This window comes from Hyperolius riggenbachi, chromosome 7, assembly GCF_040937935.1.
Source record: "Hyperolius riggenbachi isolate aHypRig1 chromosome 7, aHypRig1.pri, whole genome shotgun sequence".
In the NCBI taxonomy this organism is placed as follows: Eukaryota; Metazoa; Chordata; class Amphibia; order Anura; family Hyperoliidae; genus Hyperolius; species Hyperolius riggenbachi.
Window position 1 is genome coordinate 242,813,688 of NC_090652.1, and position 21,137 is coordinate 242,834,824.

At 39.1% G+C, this 21,137-nt stretch overlaps 1 protein-coding gene across 1 annotated transcript in view; it reads left to right on the top strand.

Annotated features, from left to right (window-relative positions):
• The window catches only part of TTN (titin), a 365,525-nt gene that overhangs the window by 281,231 nt on the left and 63,157 nt on the right, over positions 1–21,137 (top strand). The window contains exons 229-254 of the mRNA XM_068247374.1: positions 127–435; positions 518–799; positions 884–1,183; positions 1,290–1,583; positions 1,676–4,642; positions 4,735–5,061; positions 5,166–5,450; positions 5,555–5,854; positions 7,505–7,807; positions 7,917–8,192; positions 8,281–8,580; positions 9,992–10,294; positions 10,384–10,683; positions 12,176–12,463; positions 12,550–12,846; positions 12,988–13,290; positions 13,386–13,691; positions 13,781–14,068; positions 16,756–17,046; positions 17,158–17,445; positions 17,537–18,127; positions 18,221–18,325; positions 18,880–19,077; positions 19,153–19,449; positions 19,537–20,124; positions 20,215–20,517. Of these exons, the coding sequence (XP_068103475.1) occupies positions 127–435; positions 518–799; positions 884–1,183; positions 1,290–1,583; positions 1,676–4,642; positions 4,735–5,061; positions 5,166–5,450; positions 5,555–5,854; positions 7,505–7,807; positions 7,917–8,192; positions 8,281–8,580; positions 9,992–10,294; positions 10,384–10,683; positions 12,176–12,463; positions 12,550–12,846; positions 12,988–13,290; positions 13,386–13,691; positions 13,781–14,068; positions 16,756–17,046; positions 17,158–17,445; positions 17,537–18,127; positions 18,221–18,325; positions 18,880–19,077; positions 19,153–19,449; positions 19,537–20,124; positions 20,215–20,517 (10,689 nt within the window). The remainder of the gene's footprint in view (positions 1–126; positions 436–517; positions 800–883; positions 1,184–1,289; positions 1,584–1,675; positions 4,643–4,734; positions 5,062–5,165; positions 5,451–5,554; positions 5,855–7,504; positions 7,808–7,916; positions 8,193–8,280; positions 8,581–9,991; positions 10,295–10,383; positions 10,684–12,175; positions 12,464–12,549; positions 12,847–12,987; positions 13,291–13,385; positions 13,692–13,780; positions 14,069–16,755; positions 17,047–17,157; positions 17,446–17,536; positions 18,128–18,220; positions 18,326–18,879; positions 19,078–19,152; positions 19,450–19,536; positions 20,125–20,214; positions 20,518–21,137) is intronic.

The window sequence follows — 21,137 nt, forward strand, 5'->3', positions numbered from 1 at the left end:
TAACAAGGACTAAATTTTTATGTCTATTTATTTATTCTCATAGCTTTGAAATGTATTACCTGAGATGTTTTTTTTACACATTTTGAAGTACAAATAATATTAAACATGTTTCTTCTTTCATTTTAGTCAAACCAGGCCCTCCAGTCAACCCAGAAGCAGTTGACAAGACCAAAAGTTCAGTTGATCTGTCTTGGCACCCACCAAGACATGATGGAGGAGGCAAGATAATTGGCTACCTTATTGAATACCAAAAGGTTGGTGATGAAGAATGGAAAAAGTCTAACCATGCACCTGATGGCTGCCCCGATACAAAACACAAAGTAGTGGGGCTCACAGAGGGCGACACATATAAATTTAGAATCATGGCAGTAAATTCTGCTGGAGAATCTGAGCCTGCCTATGTCAAAGATCCAGTGCAAGTTAAAGACAGACTTGGTAAGATCTATATAAATAGACCTTATAATTGCTGAAAAGCTAATACAGTTTTTGTATATTAAAACATGTATTTTATTAACAGAACCTCCTGAGCTAATAATTGATGCTAATATGGCACGTGAACAGCTAGTTAAAGCTGGGAATACCATTGTACTTAGTGCTGTCATCAAAGGAATGCCAATACCGAAGGTTACCTGGAAAAAGGGAGATAAAGAAGCACCAAATAAAGCAGATATTGCAGTAACACCTGTGGGAAGTAAGCTTGAAATCCGTAACAGTGTAAAGGAAGATGGAGGAATTTATTCCCTAACTGTAGAAAATGAAGCAGGCTCTAAGACTGTTGAAACAAAAGTCACTGTACTTGGTAAGATACAGTTAATGTGTGCTAGCATTATTCTGGGTTCATAAAAAGTTACAAGACTAATAAGTTTGCATTTTATATCTTCAGACAAACCAGGTCCACCAAGAAATCTTCTAGTCAGTGAAGTCAGGAAAGATTCATGTTATCTTACATGGAAAGAGCCAGAGGACAATGGTGGCTCTGTCATTACAAATTACATTGTTGAAAAACGTGATGTCTCCAATCCTCGTTGGGTACCTATTTCAACTACATCTAAGAAACATAGTATTATGGCCAAACATCTGATGGAAGGCACACAATATTTGTTCCGAGTCGCAGCAGAAAATCAGTATGGACGTAGTTCTTACACTGAAACACCAAAACCAACAAAGGCCATTGACCCAATTTGTAAGTATTTTGTTTTACTTTTAAGGTATTTTGAAATTATTTTCTGCTCAAACATGAAAATATGCTTAGCAATGGTTCTGATTAAACATACTTTTATATTGCTCAGATCCACCTGGACCACCAAAGAATCTTCATCATGTAGATGTAGATAAGACAGAGGTATCTCTTGCTTGGAACTATCCAGACCGTGATGGTGGTTCTGAAATAACTGGATTTGTAGTTGACTATCAGGAAGATGGTGCAGAGGACTGGACCAACTTCAAAACTGTCTCTATACCAGAATGTGTTGTCACTGGTCTAAAAATGGGAAACATCTACAAATTCCGTGTAAGAGCTCAAAATGTTGCTGGACTTGGTCGGCCAGACACAACTGTACCAATAGAATGTCAAGAAAAATTGGGTAATTATTAACATTATAATTAATGATGGCTATAACATTTTTATTTTACAATCCCAAATGCAAATTTCATGCTGTTCTCTTTCATTTTTCAGCTGCTCCAAGTATTGAAGTAGATGTTAAGTTAATTGAAGGCCTTGTAGTCAAAGCTGGTACAACTGTCAGACTTCCTGCCATCATGAGGGGAATCCCTGTTCCAACTGCAAAATGGGTGACAGACAGTGTTGAAATCAAATCAGAAGGCAACTACAAAATTGACACGGACAATTTTTCAACTGTGCTCACCATTAAGGAATGTACAAGAAAGGATACAGGAGAATATTTGCTGACAGTATCAAATGCTGCTGGAAGCAAGACAGTTGCACTACATCTAACAGTTTTGGATGTCCCTGGACCACCATTTGGCCCACTTAATATCCTGGAAGTTACACCGGAACACATGGTTATCTCCTGGAGGCCTCCAAGGGATGATGGTGGAAGTGCAGTGATGAACTACATTGTAGAAAAATGTGAAGGCAAGAAAGAAACATGGGGAATAGTTAGCTCAGGAAGCACACAAACTAAAGCCAAGGTTCCACGCCTCCAGAAGGGCTATGAGTACACTTTCCGTGTAAGTGCTGAAAATAAGATGGGTATTGGTAAACCACTGGAGTCCAAGCCAACTGTTGCCAAACATATGTTTGATCCACCTTCCCCACCAGGAAAGCCTGTGGCTTCTGATATCACTGAAAGTGCAGCAACTGTCGCCTGGACTATTCCAAAATCTGATGGTGGAAGCCCAATTAGTGGCTATATTATTGAAAGAAGAGAAGTGTCTGGAAAATGGGTGAGAGTTAATAAGACTCCAGTGCTTGACCTTAAGTACCGTGCCACTGGCCTCTATGAAGGTAATACCTATGAATTTAGAGTTTTTGCTGAAAATATGGCTGGACTAAGTAAACCATCTCCAGTATCAGATCCAATCAAAGCTTCACGACCTATAACACCACCAGGTCCACCCATAAATCCCAAACTTAAAGACAAAAGTAGAGAAACTGCTGACTTGGTGTGGACAAAACCAACTAGAGATGGAGGCAGTCCCATTTTAGGATATGTTGTAGAATGCCAGAAATCAGGATCAGCTCAGTGGAACAGAATTAACACAGATGACCTTATCAAGCAATGTGCTTTCAGGGTTCCAGGTCTAATTGAAGGAAATGAATATAGATTCCGTATTAAAGCTGCTAATATAGTAGGTGAAGGTGAACCTAGAGAACTTCCAGAATCTGTTATTGCAAAGGATATTCTTCACCCACCAGAAGTTGATCTTGATTTGACATGCCGTGACCTGCTGACTGTAAGAGTTGGCCAAACAATCAATATTTCAGCACGTGTCAAGGGCAGACCAGACCCTGACCTTACATGGTCTAAAGATGGCAAACTGATCAGTAAAGACAACAGAACTGAAATGACTCAGGATTTCCCTCCTGTTAGTTTGCAGATAAAATCAGCAACAAGGGCAGATCATGGAAAGTATACACTTGTGGCAAAGAACAGCAGTGGTCAAGCCCAAGGTGTTGTCATTGTTAATGTACTTGACAGACCTGGACCTTGTCAGAACCTTAAGATAAGCTATGTCACTAAAGAATCTTGCATGGTTGCCTGGGAAAACCCCCAAGATAATGGAGGCTCTGAAATAACAAATTACATTGTGGAATATCGTGAACCAAGTCAAAGAGGCTGGTATGTTATCTCTTCTGATCTTACAAAGAGGTTGATAAAGGCATCTCTCATAGAAAATCATGAATATTTCTTTAGAGTCTGTGCAGAAAATAAAGTGGGTCCTGGTCCAGTTATTGAAACTAAGACACCTATCCTGGCTATTAATCCAGTTGAAAAACCTGGTGAACCTGAGAATCTACATATTGCTGAAGTTGGCAAAAGTTTTGTTTTCTTAAAATGGAGAAAACCAGATTATGATGGTGGAAGCCCTAATTTATCATACCACGTTGAAAGAAAACTTAAAGACTCTGATGAGTGGGAAAGGGTTCATAAAGGAAGTATCAAGGAAACATCCTACCTTATAGACAGATGCAGTGAAAACCAGTTATACCAATTTAGAGTGCAGACCAAGAATGAAGGGGGAGAAAGCAACTGGGTAAAAACAGCTGAAGTTTTAGTCAAAGAAGAACTTCTGAAACCTGCTCTAGATTTGAAACTGACTGGAATACTTGTGGTCAAAGCTGGAGAAACAATCAGAATTGAAGCTGGAGTCAGAGGAAAACCGCAGCCAGAAGTAGCATGGACAAAAGATAAAGACACCACAGATATTGCAAAATCTCCCAGGTTGAAAGTGGAAACTGGATCAGATTACACAAAATTCGTCCTTGAGAAGTCTAGGCGTTCCGACAGTGGAAAATTTGTTGTGACAGCCACAAACCCTGCTGGAAGCTTTACAGCCCATGCTACTGTTACAGTTCTTGATGTGCCTGGAGAAGTAAGGAACCTGAAAATTTCTGATATATCAAGTGACAGATGCACACTCAGCTGGGATGTTCCAGAGGATGATGGTGGATGTGAAATACAAAACTATATTTTGGAGAAATGTGAAAGTAAGCGCATGGTTTGGTCTACATATTCTGCTTCTGTAATTCTCACCCGTGCACAAGTCACTCGTCTAATAGAAGGAAATGAATACATATTCAGGGTACGTGCTGAAAATAAGATGGGCACTGGTCCACCCACAGAAACCAAACCAATTGTTGCCAAAACAAAGTATACCAGACCTGGGCCTCCAGAACCTCCAGAAGTCACCAAAGTAAGCAAGGAAGAAATGACAGTTGTCTGGAATGCACCTGAGTTTGACGGTGGCAAGTCTGTCACTGGATACATTTTAGAAAAGAAAGAAAAGAGGTCAATGCGATGGGTTGCTGTAACCAAAAGTGCAATTCCAGAAAGACGTCTGAAGGTCACAAATCTTATCCCAGGCCATGAGTACCAATTCCGTGTAAAAGCAGAAAATGAAATAGGTCTGGGAGACCCAAGTGGACCATCAAGACCTATAATTGCAAAAGATCCAATAGGTAATTCACATTTTTCCTAGCATGTCCTTTTTCTGTATTGTTTTGATTTTTGAATGGTACCCTGTACTTTACCAATGTTGCTTATTTTGCAGAACCTCCTGGACCTCCAACCAACCTTAAGGTTGCTGATAGCACTAAGACCTCTATTACACTTGGATGGGGAAAACCTGTTTACGATGGTGGTGCTCCAATTATTGGATATCTTGTAGAAATGAGACCTAAAGGTGAAGTCAAGGAGAAGGATCCTGAGGCAGGATGGAAGAGAATGAATACTGCTGCTCAGTTGATCCACACACAATTTACTGCAACTAGCCTTGATGAAAAACAAGAATATGAATTTAGAGTATCTGCACAGAACCAGGTTGGCCTTGGCAGACCTGCTGAGCTCAAAGAAGCTGTGTCGCCAAAAGAAATACTAGGTATATATACTTATTTATGTATTTATTTTTTAATACATACATTAAAAAACTGAACAGAAAAATAGAACACAAGTCTCAATTTTAATTTTCTTGATTTTCCCCAGAACCTCCGGAAATTGATCTGGATGCCAGCATGAGAAAGTTGGTCACTGTTAGAGCAGGTTGTCCTATCAGGTTGTTTGCAGTCGTAAGAGGAAGACCATCACCTAAGATTACATGGAGAAGAATGGGTGTGGATAATGTGGTCAGGAAAGGACAAGTTGACATTCTTGATACCATGGCTTTCATGGTAATCCCCAACTCCACACGTGACGATTCAGGAAAATACTCTTTATCACTTGTCAATGCTGCTGGAGAAAAGGCAGTGTTTGTCAATGTCAGGGTACTTGGTAAGTAAAACAAGTGCAACCAAAAAAGTAATGCAAAGACAAATATAAAAGCCTAGTTTTGCTGCATTACCCTAGAGCATACTTTAATTTCTCTTTGTTTATAGACACTCCTGGACCTGTGGCTGAATTTACGGTTTCGGATGTCACAAAGATGTCTTGCCAGCTTTCATGGGTACCTCCCGAAAATGATGGTGGAAGTCCTGTGACAACATACATCTTAGAAAAGCGTGAAGTGGACAGAAAAACATGGGCAAAAGTGGTGGCAGACTGGAAGAAACTTAGTTTTAAGGTTGCCAATCTTGAACCTGGAACTGAATACTTCTTCAGAGTAACTGCTGTCAATGAATACGGTCCCGGTGTTCCAAGAGATACACCTAAAGGAGTACTGGCAACAGATCCAATAAGTAAGTTCTACTATTGAATTGTCTTTATAGTCTATGTTAAAGATGCAGTCCAACTAAGTCTGACATTTTAATTGTTGTTAGATGTTGAATCATTAAATCAAACCTGAACTGAAAATAAACTTATGAGATAGTTAATTGTAAGTACAGTACTAATGGTAAATAGAAATCCCAGAGTGTCAGATTCTTGTATTCAGTTTAAAGAGACACTGAAACGAAAAAAAAATATATAATGATTTGTGTGTGTAGTACAGCTAAGAAATAAAACATTAGGAGCACAGACATAAGTCTACTATTGTTTCCAATACAGGAAGAGTTAAGAAACTCCCGTTGTTAAGTATGCAAAAGAGCCATTGAGGTCCACGACTTTCAAAGTCGCAGAGAGCTCTGTCTTCTGAAGCTTATTATCTCAAGTGTCTGTGACTGTATTGTTTTTTTTTCCTGCAGAGGACAGTTAAAAAGTTCACTAGCCTGCTCTGTAAAATCATTTAGAATGCTGAGTAGTAGGTAAACTGCAAATATTAGAGAATGATGCAACGTTATAAAAAAAACTATATAACTGAAAATAAAAATATGAGAATATTTTCTTTGCTACTAATGCTCTAATAATTATCTGTACTACACAACCAATTCATTATATCATAATTTTTTTTCGCTTCAGTGTCTCTTTAAAGTGGACCCAAATTAAAAATACAAGATTTCAGAAATAAAATTATTTTCTAAATTATAATAATAAATAGCAGCCTTTTTTTCAGCTGCATGATGACAAATATAAAATATTTTACATTTATTGGAGGAACCCCTCCCTTCCTATCAAATTGCCGGGACAAAATCCGGCAAACTGGTGGAATAGATAATGTCCGGCAATGGAGGAATTCCTAATGGCTGCCCCCAGGATAACCCTAGTAATGAAAAGAGAAGGGTGAAAAGCATGCACTGAAATGCTCATAGGTTTGAAGGATTGTTTATTTATCTTTGTATGTGTCAGAGTGGTGCAACTAAATATTTTTAATTAAAAAAAAATGTTTGGTTTGGGTCCGCTTTAAGGGCTGACTTTCTAAGACTGAATTCTAAACAGCAGTCATATCAGAGTGGTGTAAAATCTGCTTTATGCAGCTGCAAAACAGAAAAAAAACTGCCTTTTAAAGTTTACTATACTATACTGTTATCGGCAGTGTTTCTTTAGGAGACCCACAGCTGCATTTGACTGCCATATTTACATAGATTGAAGTATTGGTTTTTCCCTTTGCCATGACAATAAATAAAAATAAATAGCGGCCTCAGACAAGTTCATAGTAGGACTAGTACTATATGCTATTCACGTTTATGTCATCATGCCACATGTCAGCTCAGGTATGCTATAAATTCCCAGCCAGTTTCTTATATAAAGAACTACGATGATGGGATCTCTGTCCTATAGCTTCCCAATGTATACACATCTTCCAGTATCTACAAGTAGTTCCACTTTTATGGTTGAATTTATCAATAATTTCTTCTCAAGAAGAATGGGCCAAAAAGAAGTATAGACTGCACTCTTGTAAAAGAAGTATAGACTGCACTCTTGTAGCAAGAGAAAGGAAAGCACAAAGTGACTAGCATTATAGAGCATTATAAATACCTGTGAGTGTTTTAACATTTTATTTATTTCAACAGGTGTGCCTGATCCACCTAAGAAACTTGATGTCACAGAAATTACAAAGAACAGTGCAACTCTGGCCTGGCTTCCACCTTTGCGTGATGGTGGTGCCAAAATTGATGGCTATGTCATTAGCTTCCAGACAGAAGGACAGCCTGATAATAACTGGACCCAGTATTCAGTCGTCAAGGATCTAAATATTGTGGTGGTTGGACTTAAAGAAGGCACAAAATACAAGTTTAGGGTGGCAGCCAGAAATTCGGTTGGTGTCGGCTTGCATAGAGAAACTGAAGGGTTGTTTGAGATTAAAGAACAGCTGTGTAAGTAGCGTGTGTCTTAGAATTATTATTATTATGAAAACTGCAAGGTATAAGTTTTACTATATTATTTTCTATAAATGTGTTTATTTTATTTTTATTTCTTTTACAGTGCCACCTAAAATCTTGATGCCTGACCAGGTTAGCATCAAAGCAGGGCAGAAACTAAGAATTGAAGCCCATGTTTATGGTAAACCAGTTCCAACGACCAAATGGATAAAAGCAGATGAAGCTGTTATGCCATCAAGCCGTTTGGCTGTGCACAAAGGGCAGAATTCAACTGTTCTTATAATTAAAGACGTGACAAGGAAAGATAGTGGATATTACTCACTTTCTGCCGAAAACAGTTCTGGTGTTACCTCACAGAGGATTCGTGTTGTGGTTATGGGTAAGTATAAGTTCAGTTTTGCTCTTTAGGCTCCCTTTGAAATAAAAAAGACAAAAATAATTGCTAATTGCTTGTTTGTCTCATATAGATATCCCTGGTCCACCGGAACATCCATTTGAGATTTCTGAGGTGGATGCTGATGCATGCACTCTTTCATGGCACTTACCTCTTGAGGATGGTGGAAGCAATATCACTAACTATGTGGTTGAGAAATGTGATGTTAGCAGAGGAGACTGGATCACAGCTGTAACATCAGTAACTAAAACTAGCTGCCGTGTTGGAAAGCTCATCCCTGAACAAGAGTACATCTTCCGAGTCCGTGCAGAGAACCGCTTTGGAGTCTCAGAGCCAATTACTTCACCCCGAGTCATTGTTAAATACCCATTCGGTATGTAATCAGACTAACATATTTTATTATTGTATTGCAAATAGTTAATCAGTCTCTAACTTAAAACAAAGCGATAAAGGACATTTTTAAAGAATACTCTTTTTTTTTTTTTTTTTTTATAACTTGTAGTCAGCAGTAACATCACAAATAATCAAGCATTGATGTACATCTTATTTTCCATTTTAACCAAAAGCAGAGTTAATGAAGTAACATAACAGATGTGATTATGCGCATCACCATGACATAATCAAAAAGGTATAAACTTATAGAACTTGGGTGGAATCCTATTTCGGTGCTTAGACCACCTAAAATATTGTAGAAGTAATCAGGATCAGGCCAGGGATTATTGGCCTATTGAAAAAAAATACAACAAAACAAAATAGAGTAAACCTGAGCTCTCTCTTCTCCTCTCAGGTGGATCCCCAGTCCACTAATCCTCCCCCCCCCCCAAAAAAAAAAAACCCTGTAAAGTCATTATTAGATTTCCAATCTACCTAGCGTACCAGCAGTTTTATTAGTTAGGTACCAAGTCGTATCTTCAAAGGTTCTCATCAAGTGTATAATTTGATCAATTGAGTAAGTATTTTCCACATAATTACACCAAGTTTTGAAAAATGTCCCCATTTTTGCTTTATTTTCTTTTTCCAAATTTAGCCTCTCCATTTGCAGCAAGTGATCTAGTCGCTCATATACTATAGGAATAGTTGGGGGGTCTGGAGAGATCCAGTGTTTCATAATTGATTTTTGAACTGCTAGCAAGAACATATGTTCAAATTTTAAAATAGGGCGGGAAGTCTTAAAGTATACTCTTAAAGCTGAACTTAAGTTTTCCAACAATTTGCATCAGTTTGGCCACTTTGACAGAGTGACGTTGAATTTTGTTTCCTGTATAACAGGAACTCAATGCAATGGAACAAAAAAGTCGTACCACACATTATGGCCATGTTGCGTCGCATACAGTGAAGCATACAGTCAATGAAAAGTATCCTTCACTGTACCTGTTAGCAGGCCCATCTACCAGTAATGCACTGAGTGCAATGTATTACCATACCGCAACCCGTTTTACCGCAACACTACTGTTGCACTGTGAATGTTGCATGCAGTGCAGTAAGCCGTGTTACAAAGTGACCGTTACACCGCATCGCAATGTACCACTGTGAACGAGGCCTAAATTATACACCTCCATTTAGACAATTTTCTTTTTAAGTGTAACAGAGCTCAAGAAAAGTGTTCTTATTATCTTTAGTAGGGAGCTCATGAAAGCATAGGGGGCAGTTTTGTTCTGTTTCATGACTTAAGATTTTTTTGTTGCTGTTTTATGGACAACATTGCTTACATTAGAGATGTTTAAGGTTTGTTTGTTTTTTTCCTCATATGACAGTTTATAATGCCATTTTTAAAATTATTTCAGATGTGCCCAGTGAGCCAAAGAATGCTCGTGTTACCAAGGTCAACAAAGACTGTATATTTGTTGCATGGGACAGACCTGATAATGACGGAGGAAGCCCCATTACAGGTTATGCCATAGAACGTAAGGAAAGAAACAGCCTGCTGTGGGTGAAAGCAAACGATACTGTTGTGCGCTCAACAGAATATCCCTGTATTGGAATGATTGAAGGCTTGGAATACACCTTCAGAATTTCTGCACTTAACAGAGCAGGTTCAAGCAAACCCAGCAAGCCCACTGAATATGTCACTGCAAGGACACCAGTTGGTATGTATGCTATAAGTGGCATGACTTAAGTTACTGTACACCTCCAGTCCATTTTGTTGGCATATCTAATAAGAAATGTTTATCTGCAGACCCACCAGGAAAGCCCGAAGTAATTGATATCACCAGGAGCACTGTGTCACTTGTCTGGACTCGGCCCAAGCACGATGGTGGCAGTAAAATCGTGGGCTACCTTGTGGAATCTTGCAAGCTTCCTGGCGAGAAATGGGTGAAATGCAACACTACTGCTTCTCAAATCCCAACAGAAGAATATACAGTTACTGACTTGGAAGAGAATGAGAAATACCAGTTCAGAGTACTTGCCAAGACTGCCATCAACATTAGCAGGCCATCTGAGCCATCAGATCCTGTTGTCATCCAAGCAGAGAATGGTATGAATGTATATTTTACTTAAAACACTAATAAACATGCCTGTTAAGATGACACAATGTTCTCTTAAAGTGGACCCAAATTCTTGCATAGCACACAAAGAAAAGTCATTATTCTACATAATGTTGCTGAAGAAAGTCACTTCTCTGTGTTCTTTGTTTGTTTAGGCAGAATAACTGTCTAATTAGTTCTTATCAGCAACCTTGAATAGACTACAGAAGAGCTCTGCCAAGGCAGCTCTCCATATAATAAACATTGAGGCTTAACCCTTTCAGTGCCTTCTGCAAAAAGAGAAATCTACTAAAACCTCAGATATTTTTAGGATTTTCATAAACTGTAATAACTTTTTTTTTCTATAGAGGCTATAATGCTGTGGCTAATCGTTTAGGGCTGAGAGAAAGTTCTGAGTATAGTTCCACTTAGATATGCATATTGTAAATCTAATATAGAAAAAGGTCTAGGGCATTGCAAAATTGACCAATAGTAGTCAAAAGTATACCTTGTGATTTGCCACATTTATATTAACATTAATTGATGGATGAAAGAAACAACTAACATTAGCAAGACCTTGGTTAATTTTAGCTTCACTAATACAATCTGTGGGTGAAAGTGGTCATTGGTTGTGAAGCATACGTGTCTACCACCAATTCAATTAACCATAAGAACTGACTTCATACACCTTAAGGATAAAAAAAATACAAATACTTTATTTATCTAATATCTAAATAGGTGCTTAAAAACAACATGGGATGGCCACCCCGCCACGACCACACACAGCCCACTCCAAACACATCCTCATGCACACAACGGCCGTATATATTGCCATGCAACAGAAGCTTTGCATATAGCAAAAAAGTTCCTTGCCCCAGGCCTAGAGTTCAAAAAAATTTATATATTGATTGCCTTGAAAGGAAACGTGGCCTCCAAGAGATTTCACCATAAATATTTCCACAGCAGAGTATCAGACAACGCAGAGGTTTCATGCAAGTTAGTAAGCTTCATGCAGGGAAAGCTATAGCGAATATCAGCATGTATGACGACAAGCAAACAATTGTCTCCTGCAAAGCCGATATAGTTCAAACAAATCATAGCAAGTTTAGCATGTTCTCACCGCACCAGATCCTTGCTAGATCCTTGATGTGACACGCTGGAGTTTGCAGATAGTTCACACTGTAGTTGCAAGTGGTATCAGAGGCAGTCCATAGAGGGCACGAGTGGAGTGGTATGCAGTCAATCTTCGCATCTTTGCCCAGTTAGCTAGGCTGGGCCGTGCGTTGGCAGATGGAACACGCCAGATGGACTCAGCAGTGACTCAGCAGTGGAGAGGTCGGGGCGGCGTGGCGTCCCATGCATGAAGGGATAGCGCTCCCAACAGTTTTGCCAGCTTCCGGCTTCCTCAGGGGGGCGTTATATTAACATTAATTGATGGATGAAAGAAACAACTAACATTAGCAAGACCTTGGTTAATTTTAGCTTCACTGTTTTCATTTCCAGTTCCACCCAAAATTGATCTCAGTATACAGATGAAGTCTCTGATCACAGTCAAAGCTGGAGCAAATGTATGCTTTGATGCTCAAGTATTCGGTAAACCAATGCCTACAGTTACATGGAAAAAGGGTGCTGACCTTGTAAAACCTGCTGAAGGAATTAAAATCTCAGCTAAGAGGAATCTCTTCTTATTGGAGTTGTTCAGTGTGAATCGCAAGGAAACAGGAGACTATACTATTACAGCTGAAAATGCCAGTGGCTCCAAATCAGCAACTATCAAGCTTAAAGTTCTTGGTAAGCCTGTGGTCCTTGAATTAACAGTTGGCAGAAGCATGGCAGAGGTAAGGATTTCATGACCATTTTGTTTCTTATTTCTTCAGATAAACCTGGACCGCCTGCTTCTGTTAAGATCAACCATATGTACTCTGACCGAGCCATGCTTAGCTGGGAACCTCCCCTTGAAGATGGAGGCTCTGATATTACAAACTATGTGATTGACAAACGTGAAACTAGTCGTCCTAACTGGGCACAAGTGTCGGCTAATGTCCAGATCACCAGCTGCAGTGTGGAAAAGTTGATTGAAGGACATGAGTATCAATTCCGCATTTCTGCTGAAAATAAATATGGTGTTGGAGATCCCATCCTAACTGAATCTGTGATTGCCAAGAACCCATATGGTAAGTTGTAGAGTTCTGGTATATCACAGAGTTGTTTAGCCTTTTCATGCTTTGGACCTCAGGTAAACATTTGTAGATTTAGATCATTTAACAATCAAATGTTTTGTACTTTTAATTTTAATTCTTCAACCCTTTTCACAGATGTTCCTGGAAAATGTGATCCACCAGTTGTCAGCAACATTACAAAGGATCACATGACTGTCAGCTGGAAAGCACCAGCTGATGATGGTGGATCTCCAATAACTGGATACTTGCTTGAAAAGCGTGATACAAAGTCTTTCAACTGGAGTAAGGTAACTAGGAAACCTGTCATGGATAGAACAGTGAAAGCAACAGGACTTCAGGAAGGTACTGAGTATGAATACAGAGTGATTGCCTTGAACAAAGCTGGACCAGGCAAACCCAGCGATTCATCAAAGGCTGTACTTGCTCTTGATCCTCAGTGTAAGTACTGGTACCCAGTCCCAATACAAAATATTAATGTGTTTGCTTTCTTGGCAGATAGTTTCACAATGCTCTTTATGATATGTATTTTATAGATCCACCTGGACCCCCTGCGTTCCCCAAGGTTGTCGACACTACTCGTAGCAGCATAAGTCTGTCTTGGAGTAAACCTGCTTATGATGGCGGCAGCCCGATTATCGGTTACCTTGTTGAAGTTAAGCGAGCCGACACAGATCATTGGGTCCGGTGCAACCTGCCCAAAAACCTGCAAGATACACACTATATTGTTACCGGCCTTATGGAAAGCACAGAATATCAGTTCCGTGTCTCAGCAGTGAACAAAATTGGGTACAGTGATCCCAGTGATGTTCCAGAAACACATACTGCTAAAGACATCTTAAGTAAGTTACTTTTTAATCTCTGTAATTTATATTTTTTAAATAATTTTATGAATTTAGTGTGACCCTCCTTTTCTTTAATTTGACAACAGTTGCACCTGAAGGAGAACTTGATGCCGAATTAAGAAAAGCTCTTGTGCTCCGCGCTGGAGTAACAATGAGGATCTATGTACCTGTTAGAGGACGTCCAGCTCCAAAGATTTCCTGGGCTAAATTGAATGCAAACATTAAAGAAAGGCAAGGCATGGATATCAAGACAACAGACCATGACACTTTCCTCCGTTGTGAGAACGTCAACAAGTATGATGCTGGCAAATATATTCTGACCCTGGAGAACAGCAGTGGTGTGAAGACATACACTATCGTTGTCAAAGTACTTGGTGAGTAATGAGATACGTTTACTGAATTTTGGTACACTGTAGTAAGCAGCAAGTACTACAAGACTGTAGCAAGTCACTGGCCAAAGCAGTGAAAGTAAAGTTTAATGATGCCTGCTATTCTGTATAGGAATAGATTTCAACTGCAGGTTTTTGAAAGGGCTTCACAGTCACTTTGTCAGGCATAGCATAATCCACTGGTCCACCAATGTTTCCAGGTCTGTACACCCTTAATGGCTTTGAAGTTGTCTCGAAGCATTATTGGGCAAAAGCAAATACTGTATCACAAGATGTATCTGCCTGCCTCTGGGAATAATGTCAGCCTCCATATTCCTCTCACTTTAAGTCAGAGGAGCAAATACTGAACTGCTAACAGGAAATTAATATGGCAGCCTCCATATTCCTCTCACTTTAAGTCAGAGGAGCAAATACTGAACTGCTAACAGGAAATAAATATGGCAGCCTCCATATTCCTCTCACTTTAAGTCAGAGGAGAAAATACTGAACTGCTATTGTAACCTGACACTGTTCGTACTTTTTCTTGTCTAGGCTGTGGTACATTGAAAACAAAATATATTCATAAAAAAGTGCACATTAACAAATGTAAAAGATCATATACAAACGCTGTAAAATAACCGCAGTTACTTACCAATCTTTTAAGAAGTATGGACTTGCTGGGCACCACACAACTTTTTGAACCTTCAAATCAAACTGAGAATCTTCTGTTTCTCATCTTTTTTTATTATAACAGCTGCTAAAAAAGTATCTTTGTATTATTAATTATGACAGGGGGGCTGACATTTATTCACTCTGGCCTGCTGTTAATTTCAGGCCTAACAATCAGTACCACAGGCTTCAAGGCTTAGCAATCAGTGAGGCAGATCCCAAGGCCTAGCAACAAGGAAGACTCCCAAGGCCTAGTTTTGAAGACAAATGAAACAGGCCATCGGGTCTAGTATTAGCTATGACTGAGACAGATCTTCAAGCCTAGCATTAGCATTTACTAAAACAGTTCCTCAGGCATAGTGCTATTAATAACTAAGAGAAATGCCCAGACCTAATATTTGTAATAAGTTAGACATGTCTAGTAATTAGCAATCAGTGACACAGGTACATGAGCCTAGTTATTAGTAATCAATGACACTGGAACTCAGTACTAGTAATAAGCAATAATTGCCACTGGTCCTTATTCTAGGCTTAGTAATTAGTAATAAAGGAAACAGGTACTCATGTCTGGTATATCGCAATCAATGACACAGATACTTAAGCCTAAGAATTAACAGTATGTAATACAGGTACTCAAGTCTAGTTCTTAAAAATAAATTAAACTGATCCCCGCTCTAGTGTTTAGCAAATACCAATGGTGGTGTTTAGGCATAGTATTTACCAATAAATGACACAGGTACTCAGATATAGTAATTAACAAAAACGTACAGGCCTCAGTAACAATGACAGGCTTCTGAACCCCAGCCTAGCAAATAAGTGATTAGTCACAACAATAAACACAAACCGTGAACCTCAGCATAGCAAAAACAGGCCCCAGAATCACAAGCATAGTAACCAACATCAACTGACCTAATTCCAGCAGACAACATAGTTACCGCAGGCAGCATGTTTTCACCCTCTGTGTCTTCTACCCGACATTTGTGACACAGTAAGGGGGAAGCTGGCATCTTTCCTCTCCTTCAGTTGCCTGAAATCCCTATACTCCATTACTGTGGGAGTCCTTACTCCCCTCTGAGGCACGTATCACCAATAAACTAAATGAGGGTGAAGAGACAGCTGTAGCACTCCGGTAGCTATAGCAACTACAGAGTGCATTGCAGCAGCTCTGAATAGTGCTGGCAGCACTCAAGAGCCCCATGGAACGTGAGAAAACTGGTATAATGTGTTCAACAGGATAAAAAGGCGCCCAGAGAATGATAAAATGAATTAAAAACAATAAAATAAATAAAGTTTGAGGTGGCTTACCTCAATGGAGACAAATTCATATAAAATGAACTTTAATAGCACTGGCTATTAAGCCACCTCAAACTTTATTTATTTTATTGTTTTTAATTCATTTTATCATTCTCTGGGTGCCTTTTTATCCTGTTGTGCATTGTATACCCCGCCCCGGCTCAGGGTAGGGGATACCCTTGGATCCCCTTTACGGGCTCCTATGGCCTTTTTCTCAAAAAGTGCGACCATCTCCGGCTAGCCTGGACCCCCAAGTGGAGTCGAGTTTGTTGATCTCCACCTGCCTGCACTGGTCGGTTGCCCCTTTGCAACCTTCCTTTGTGAGTACCCTATGTTCATATTTTTTTGTTTCTTCTATCATTTGTGACGTACTGCACCATTTGGGCTCCCGGTGTCTGTGTTTTTTCGTTCCAGGGTGACTATTTACCTTCTTCTTTGTCTGGTATAATGTGTTGTACCTTGCGAGCTGAATAGACCTGCGCAGTTTTGAAAGTCTGTTATTGAAGTTACCCTATAAAAATTATTATTTAAGTCTAAAGCAATGAGCAAACGTTTGCATAAAAAGCTTTTGTAATATTTTGCTTTAGCGCTTTCTATGTTCAGAAACAGAATTTATAAGTATTTAAAATAGTTTAGAAATACGATAATCTAATCCACATACAGGTACCATATCTGTAAATGTATGTAAGGTATTCTTTATAACAATAACAATTTTTGTTAAAACATTACAGATACACCTGGACCTCCCGTTAATCTCATCATCAAAGAGACCTCCAAGGACTCAGCCATGATTTCATGGGATCCTCCAATCATTGATGGTGGCAGTCCAATCAAGAATTACATAGTTGAAAAACGTGATGCAGACAGAAAGGCGTGGTCTACAGTATCCACTGACTGTGCTAAAACATCATTTAGGATTCCTAATCTTGAAGAAGGCAAATCCTACCTCTTCCGGGTGTTGGCAGAAAATGAGTATGGAATTGGTGAGCCATGTGAAACTCGTGATGCTGTCAAGGCTTCAGGTAAGTTATTATTTATGAATATGGTTCAGAAAAGCTTTGCTAACACATAAAGATACCGGTAATCATATTAGAAGATTGAAATCTAAAAATCTGTTTTATATTTTATTTTAGAAAAACCTGGACCGGTTCTAGATCTGAAAGCACTAGCATTGTCTAAGTCATCTTGCACTATTGCATGGAAAAAACCGTTAAGTGATGGAGGAGGTCGCATCATTGGATATGTGGTGGAAAATTTGACCTCTGAAGATAAGTGGAAGGAAGTAATGAGATCTAAAAATATGCAGTATACAATGAAAGATTTGACTGAAGGCAAAGAGTACACCTTCAAAGTAATTGCACAGAATGATGCGGGTTACAGTTCTCCAACTGAACTCACTGTTGTGGCAAAGGATGACATTGGTATGTGTTACTCTGTCAGAAACTGTAAGATGCTATTAAAGATTTAGTGATCAAATGTTCTTTTTGTTAATTCTATATCTTTTTTTCACAGTTGCTCCAAATGTAGACTTGAAAGACCTACCAGACTTGTGCTACATTGCTAAGGAAGGAAGCACTTTCCGACTTAAAATCCCAGTTAGTGGTAAGCCTGCACCCACAATTACATGGAAGAAGGGAGAAGACAAAGTTTTATCAGATACTGGAAGAGTAACTGTTGAGTCTACTGCAGTCAACACTGTTCTGACTGTTCGTGAATGCCAAAAAGATGATGCTTCAAAATACACAATAACCTTAAAGAATCCAGCTGGCACCAAGGAATCTACTATCTTTGTGAAAGTGGTTGGAAAACCTGGCATTCCAACAGCTCCAATTAAGTTTGATGAAGTCACTGCAGATGCTATGACCCTGTTCTGGGCTCCTCCTAAAGATGATGGTGGCTCTGAAATTACCAACTACATCCTAGAAAAGAGAGACTCAGTGACAAACAAATGGGTAACCTGTGCTTCTGCTGTTCAGAAAACTTCATTCAGAGTTACCAGACTCCATGAAGGAACTGAATACATCTTTAAAGTCAGTGCTGAAAATAAATATGGAGTGGGCGAAGGTCTTAAATCAGACTCAGTTGTGGCAAGGCATCCATTTAGTAAGTTAATTTGGCAGTACTCTATTTGAAATTGACACATTTACACTCATAATTCAGATAATAATTCCTACTTATGTTAACTATGTTTTCTAGATGTCCCAGAAGCTCCTCCACCACCCAAGATTGTTACAATAAGGCATGATTGTGCAAACCTTACCTGGGTGGATCCAAAGAAGACTGGTGGTTCACCAATCACAGGTACAATTTTTACTTATCAGATCCTGTCTTTATAAGTAGATGCATATTCTTTTTCTAACATGGAAGTTCACATTAAAGGGACTCCAAGTACCTCTCATGGTCATGCCTTTAAGCCAGACGACTTCCAACAAAGTTGTGCTATGACCCCTCTGGAGGAGCCTCTTGCAATGGCCATGCATGTCACTTCCTCTTCCTGCTTCATTTAGTGATGCACTTCTCTAACAGAGAAGACAGGGGATGACATGGAAGTTATAACATAGCCAAGATAGCAGCTGCGATTTTTAAATTAAATGAAAGAGGAGAGCACAAGCTACAAAAAGATATGCATCTTTAAGTACTTTGCAGTACTGGTTGGAGTCGTAAAGGCATGCCCATGAGAGGTGCTCAGAGTCCCTTTAAGTTAAGGAACAGGTTAACTGTGTTACAAAACAAAATTAGTTTACCTTCTAAAATATGACTTCTGTAAACAAATGAATACATTAGCAGCAAAGTGTTAATTATATGAAATCAAAATTGAATGTAGTGCATAACTTTTCTGTATCATTGTGTTCTAGGCTATCATATTGAATTCAAAGAAAGAAACAGCCTGCTATGGAAGAGAGCTAGCACTACTGCAATAAGAATGAAGGACTACAGAGTTACAGGTTTAACTGAAGGTCTTGAGTATGAATTTAGAGTCATGGCCATAAATCTTGCTGGAATTGGCAAGCCAAGCCTCCCATCTGAATCAGTTATTGCTCTTGATCCTATTGGTAAGTTAAGTAATGTAAGCTTTGTAGTTAAAGTAATTTATAAATGCATGTTACTGACATATTAAATATTTTTAGATCCTCCTGGAAAACCTGATGTAATTAGCGTTACTAGGAGCTCTGCAACTCTTATGTGGACCGAACCAAAATATGATGGTGGGCACAAGTTGGTTGGATACATTGTTGAGAAGCGTGACTTACCAGCAAAGAGCTGGATGAAGGCCAATCATGTAAACGTTCAGGAGTGTGCATTCACGGTTAATGATTTAATTGAAGGTGGAAAATATGAATTCAGAATTAGAGCTAAGAATACTGCTGGAGCTATCAGCCCCCCATCAGAGACAACTGGAACTGTTGTTTGCAAAGATGAGTATGGTACGTGCCTTCAAATCTAGTTGAGATGCAGATCTATCACTTAATGGCATAATATCTAACCTTATATTTGAAATATTTTTATTACAGAGGCACCAACTATTGTCATTGATCCAGCTGTCAAAGAAGGCTTAACAGTTAAAGCAGGAGATACAATTGTTATGACTGCAACAAGCATTCTTGGAAAACCACCTCCAACTTCTGTGTGGTCCAAAGCAGGAAAAGACTTTAAGCCATCTGATATTGTACAGATTGAAACTAGTCCAACATCATCAACACTCTCTGTTAAATATGCTTCACGTAAAGATTCTGGAGAATATACAATAACTGCCAGCAATCCTTTTGGCACCAAAGAAGAACATGTGCATGTCAAAGTATTGGATGTCCCTGGTCCTCCAGGACCTATTGAAGTTAGCAATGTGTCAGCAGAAAAAGCCACACTCAACTGGACACCTCCTGCTGAAGATGGTGGATCACCAATAACATCTTATACCCTGGAAAAGAGAGAAACCAGTCGTTTGCTTTGGACCTTAGTGGCAGAGAATATTCAGTCTTGCAGACATGTCGTCAGCAAACTGATCCAAGGAAATGAGTACGTCTTCCGTGTATCTGCTGTCAACCACTTTGGCGTAGGTGAACCTGTGCTATCTGAACCAGTTAAGATGGTGGACAGATTTGGTAAGCATGGATTATGTAATAAAAAACATAACATAACATGTATCCTTAATGTTTCTGTGTTTACTTACACACATCAATTTGTTAACTTAGGTCCTCCTGGTCCTCCGGGAAAACCAGAAGCAACAAATGTTACCAAAGACACAGTGACCATAGCTTGGAAGCGCCCAGTTGATGATGGTGGTAGTGAAATCACTGGTTACTTTGTTGAAAGAAAAGAAAAGAAGGGATTGAGATGGGTGAGGGCTTCAAAGAAACCTGTATCTGACCTCAGACTCAAAGTTACTGGGCTCGCAGAAGGAAATGAGTATGAATTCCGAGTGAGTGCAGAAAACAAAGCTGGTGTTGGACCACCAAGTGATTCCTCTCTGCCAGTCTTAACCAAGGATGTTGCATGTGAGTACCAAATATCAAAGTTGTTTTCTGTTTCAAAATGTATACTTAAGATTTTCAACAATAATCCAGTACAACTGTTTGCAGGGACACTGCGCATCACAGAGCACATGAACTTTAGGAAAATACATATACACAAAGGACCTACTTTTTCTCGCTTTAAGCTCCATATTCACAATAACAGTTACTAGTTCTGTAAGGCTCATATTAAAGGTTTTCTTTAACATCAATAAACTGTTATGTTGATAATAAAATACAGTAAATTTTTATTTTAAAGACCATAACCAATCGGGGATCAGATCACAGATCATAGACAAATCAACAAAATGTTTTAATTATTCAGAGAATCTGTTTCATACAGCCATTATTTAATTCCCACATCTCAAAGGGCTATGGATTCCCTCGTTGTTAAGACCCATGATTTAGAGAATATATCAAGTATTTATTTTTCTCTGAGTTTGTGTTCTGTTCCTTTGGTAGCTGGTAAGTTAAAAGCATGACTTTTTTTTTTTTACAAATGCTGTTATGGGGAAATAGATATATGTCCTAGTGGGGAAACTGCTCTGGTGATAGCTGAGGAAGGTAGAAGTTACTATAATCTCCTGTCATATGTCTATGACAGG